Genomic DNA, 3,330 nt, shown 5'->3' with positions numbered 1-3,330 from the left:
AATTTTTCTTAAAGGGGGGGGGGGGGGATAGTCAAATGGAAAATCTGTGCAAAATATTTGCAAAATGGCAAAATTCAACTCATTTTATTTTGCCAAAAACTATTTTCAACGTCAAATCAACAGCTAATGTCAAAATATGACATTGCATGAACTGAACTGACCAAAATTTTAACTAAACGATTCACTGCATCACAAGCGACTGAGCCTCTCTCACATTAAAGACTGATCCAGACCTGAACAGTGTCTTACGAGCGACGAAAGAATCAGGTGAATCTCAACACGTTTCAACGCTTGATATAATGTGATGGGATCAATGAATTTCAATTCTGACCCCCTGCTGGTGGATCTGGTCTCGCCCTTTAACCCCGCGAGACAGGCGAAGGTAGGAATAATCCACAGAGAGAACGACAGGCAGAGAGAAGGCATTGGTGGCAAATGGTCCGTGAAGAGAAGCATCATGTCGCTGGAGCGCGCTTTATTCAGCTGGCCGTATATTGTTGTCCTGAAAGACGACAGCCGCATGAACTTACAGCAAGTAAATTTCTCTCTTTCCACATGTTAGCTGCCTCATTTGCTTTCAATCAAAGCCCAGAGTTGAAAGAGACGGGGAAAGGGAACGGCGATGAGGGAAAAAGTGGAAAGAATGAGTGAAGAGATGAAAGTAAAGCAGTGAAATCTGGCCAGTGGATTGGAAGTGAGGCGTAAATCACCGTGTCCTGAACCGAGAGAGACATTCTCCTTCTGATGAGAGAAGATGATCTGCATCAGCGTCTTAATAACCCTGAGATCCTTAACTCTATTCCTGAGGCCTCTGATTGATTGATTTTGATCAAGTAAAGGTCAGAATAACTGCAGTAATATCTCCAGATGAACACTTACTGGACGGAAGCAGCTCAGCTTTACTTGATTCTCCATCAATCATGTTTTAGAGTCTCAAATCTGATCCTCAGGATCTTTTGAGGAGCGTTTGTTTCCAGAAGCTTTACTTTCACTGTTCCTCAGCGGAGGAATGATCTTCACAAGCCTCCAGAACATCTCACATCTTCTGAGGAGCCTTTATTTCTTCAGCTCTCAATCACTGCATTATATGTTTGGATCATTTCAATCTCATCTCACTGAGACAGATTACTGGAGATATAGAGACGACTGATATTTATAGCATTTTATCTCAGTATCTGCAGCAAATTCATATTTTTGCTCAGTTTGAGTCACTGAATAAATTTTAGCAGTTTTTTCCTCCGTATTCTCACTATATTAGACTATTTGAGCCATAAGAGCCTGATGATCAAATATGACACTTAAAAAAGACTTATTATCAAAAATATATTTTGGTCAATAAACAGTTCCATTAAAAAAAAAAAAAGGTTTTTCTGACTATTTTCAGACTAAATTCTTCATCATTTTCATCTTTGTTTTTGTTAATGAGCAGTGAGATGAGATTTATTCTGTGGCAGAAACCAAAAAAAAAAACAAAACAGAATTGCAAGATATAAACTCTGAATTCTGACTTTCTTCAAAAAAAATTCACCACAGAATAAAAAAAAAGAAAATGGTGAAAATTGATGGTGGAAAATTAAGACATCCAAAGGATATTCAAAAGTGTGTTGATTATAATTATGAGTAATTAAAGCTCCATGTCTAAATAAAATTGTCTAAAGGGTTAATAAGTGGTTCCATTTCAAATGCTATAATTTCATTGGTCAGGTTGCACAGGGTTAAAAGCATTGAATACAAAAACACATGCATGCAATGCCTCGTGGAAGCTTTTATATCTCACAATTCTGATTTATTTTTCATGCAGTTCTGAGAAAAAAGTCAGAGTTGCGAATATAAACTCAGAATTCTAGCAATTCTATTATCTTGCAATTGTGGCCTTTTTTCTCTGAATTTTGAGTTTACATCTCACAATTCTGTTTGTTCTTTTCTGACCTGGAATAAATCTCATCTCCCCGCTCATTAACAGAAAACGAAGAAGAAAATGATGAAAAATGAAAGCAATGACGACGGAAATCTCAAAATTGAGACATCCAAAGCATATCCAGATGTTTGAAGCTCAGAGCAACTCGTCACATTCACATTCAAATATTGAGTTAATCTCATGTTTGAAACATGAGAAACATGATCTTTACTTAATATCCTAATGATTTTTGGCATAAAAGATGCATGTGTAATTTTTTGCATAACATTTTTCAAATGTTGTTACATGTTCACATGCATTCAGTAAATAAATAAATAAAGTTTTCTTCAAATGAGAATGTATTGTCTTGGATTGAAAATATATGGAGGGCTAAATAAATTCTTAAATGTTTTTAAAAATACATGTATATTTTTAAAATGCATTTTCAAACAAAATGAGCAAAAAATATATCAGTAGAAAATATATTTACATTGAAAGCAAATATATTTTTTGGGATTTTTGTATTTTTTTGCCATATGGGTCTGAACGGAAATAACTTTGCTTTACTCGATTATCCAGACATCGTTTTTTTTTTTAAATCATCTTCAAATGTGATTCTTTGAGGAAGGTTTATTTCTTCATCTCTCAATCGTCACTGGATTGCATTGCATTATATGTTTAGAATCTGCAGAGCTTTGATCATAACGATCTCTTACCTTCGGATTCTCCAGAATTCCAGATTCATAGCTGTTAAAAGAGATTTTTAGTAAGTTTTCTGTAATGCAATAACACCAGTAAAGAATGCATGCAGGTAAACAGAGACTTCACCTGATGTGCATGAGATTTGCATCCATGCTCCACGGAGCCTTCGGTGTGACAGGAACAGGAATACCGTGTTTCTGAGCAAAGACAACAAACATATGAGCTACAGGACTGAGTTTTAGACAATATTCACTCTAGAAATTGCTAGTAAATTTCACAAACAATTACAAAGAAACTAGAAGTAACACGTTGAGTTAAACATGAAATTTTGAACGAATATTTTCTTGTAAAATGCACAACCAATAATCTTTGTTTTATTCACAGTCTGTAGTATTTCTGATGCTTTCATTTGTGTTTAATGCGGAAACACTTACAGATGCATCACACATACTCACACACACTCTAAACACACACACACACACACACACACACACACTCTAAACACACACACACACACACACACACACACACTCTAAACACACACACACACACACACACACACACACTCTAAACACACACACACACTCTAAACACACACACACACACACACACACACACACTCTAAACACACACACACACTCTAAACACACACACACACACACACACACACACACTCTAAACACACACACACACTCTAAACACACACACACACACACTCATGCACACACACA

At 36.1% G+C, this 3,330-nt stretch overlaps 1 protein-coding gene across 1 annotated transcript in view; it reads right to left on the bottom strand.

The window, feature by feature from the left end:
• Window positions 1-3,330, bottom strand: part of ass1 (argininosuccinate synthase 1) — a 32,490-nt gene that overhangs the window by 19,691 nt on the left and 9,469 nt on the right. The window contains exons 7-8 of the mRNA XM_016484476.1: window positions 2,726-2,796; window positions 2,614-2,644 (exon numbers count right to left, since the gene is read on the bottom strand). Coding sequence (XP_016339962.1) covers window positions 2,614-2,644; window positions 2,726-2,796 — 102 coding nt within the window. The remainder of the gene's footprint in view (window positions 1-2,613; window positions 2,645-2,725; window positions 2,797-3,330) is intronic.

The sequence above is a fragment of the Sinocyclocheilus anshuiensis genome, unplaced genomic scaffold, assembly GCF_001515605.1.
Source record: "Sinocyclocheilus anshuiensis isolate Anshui unplaced genomic scaffold, SAMN03320099.WGS_v1.1 scaffold745, whole genome shotgun sequence".
NCBI classification, from domain to species: domain Eukaryota; kingdom Metazoa; phylum Chordata; class Actinopteri; order Cypriniformes; family Cyprinidae; genus Sinocyclocheilus; species Sinocyclocheilus anshuiensis.
This window is presented reverse-complemented; position numbering and strand designations above follow the sequence as displayed.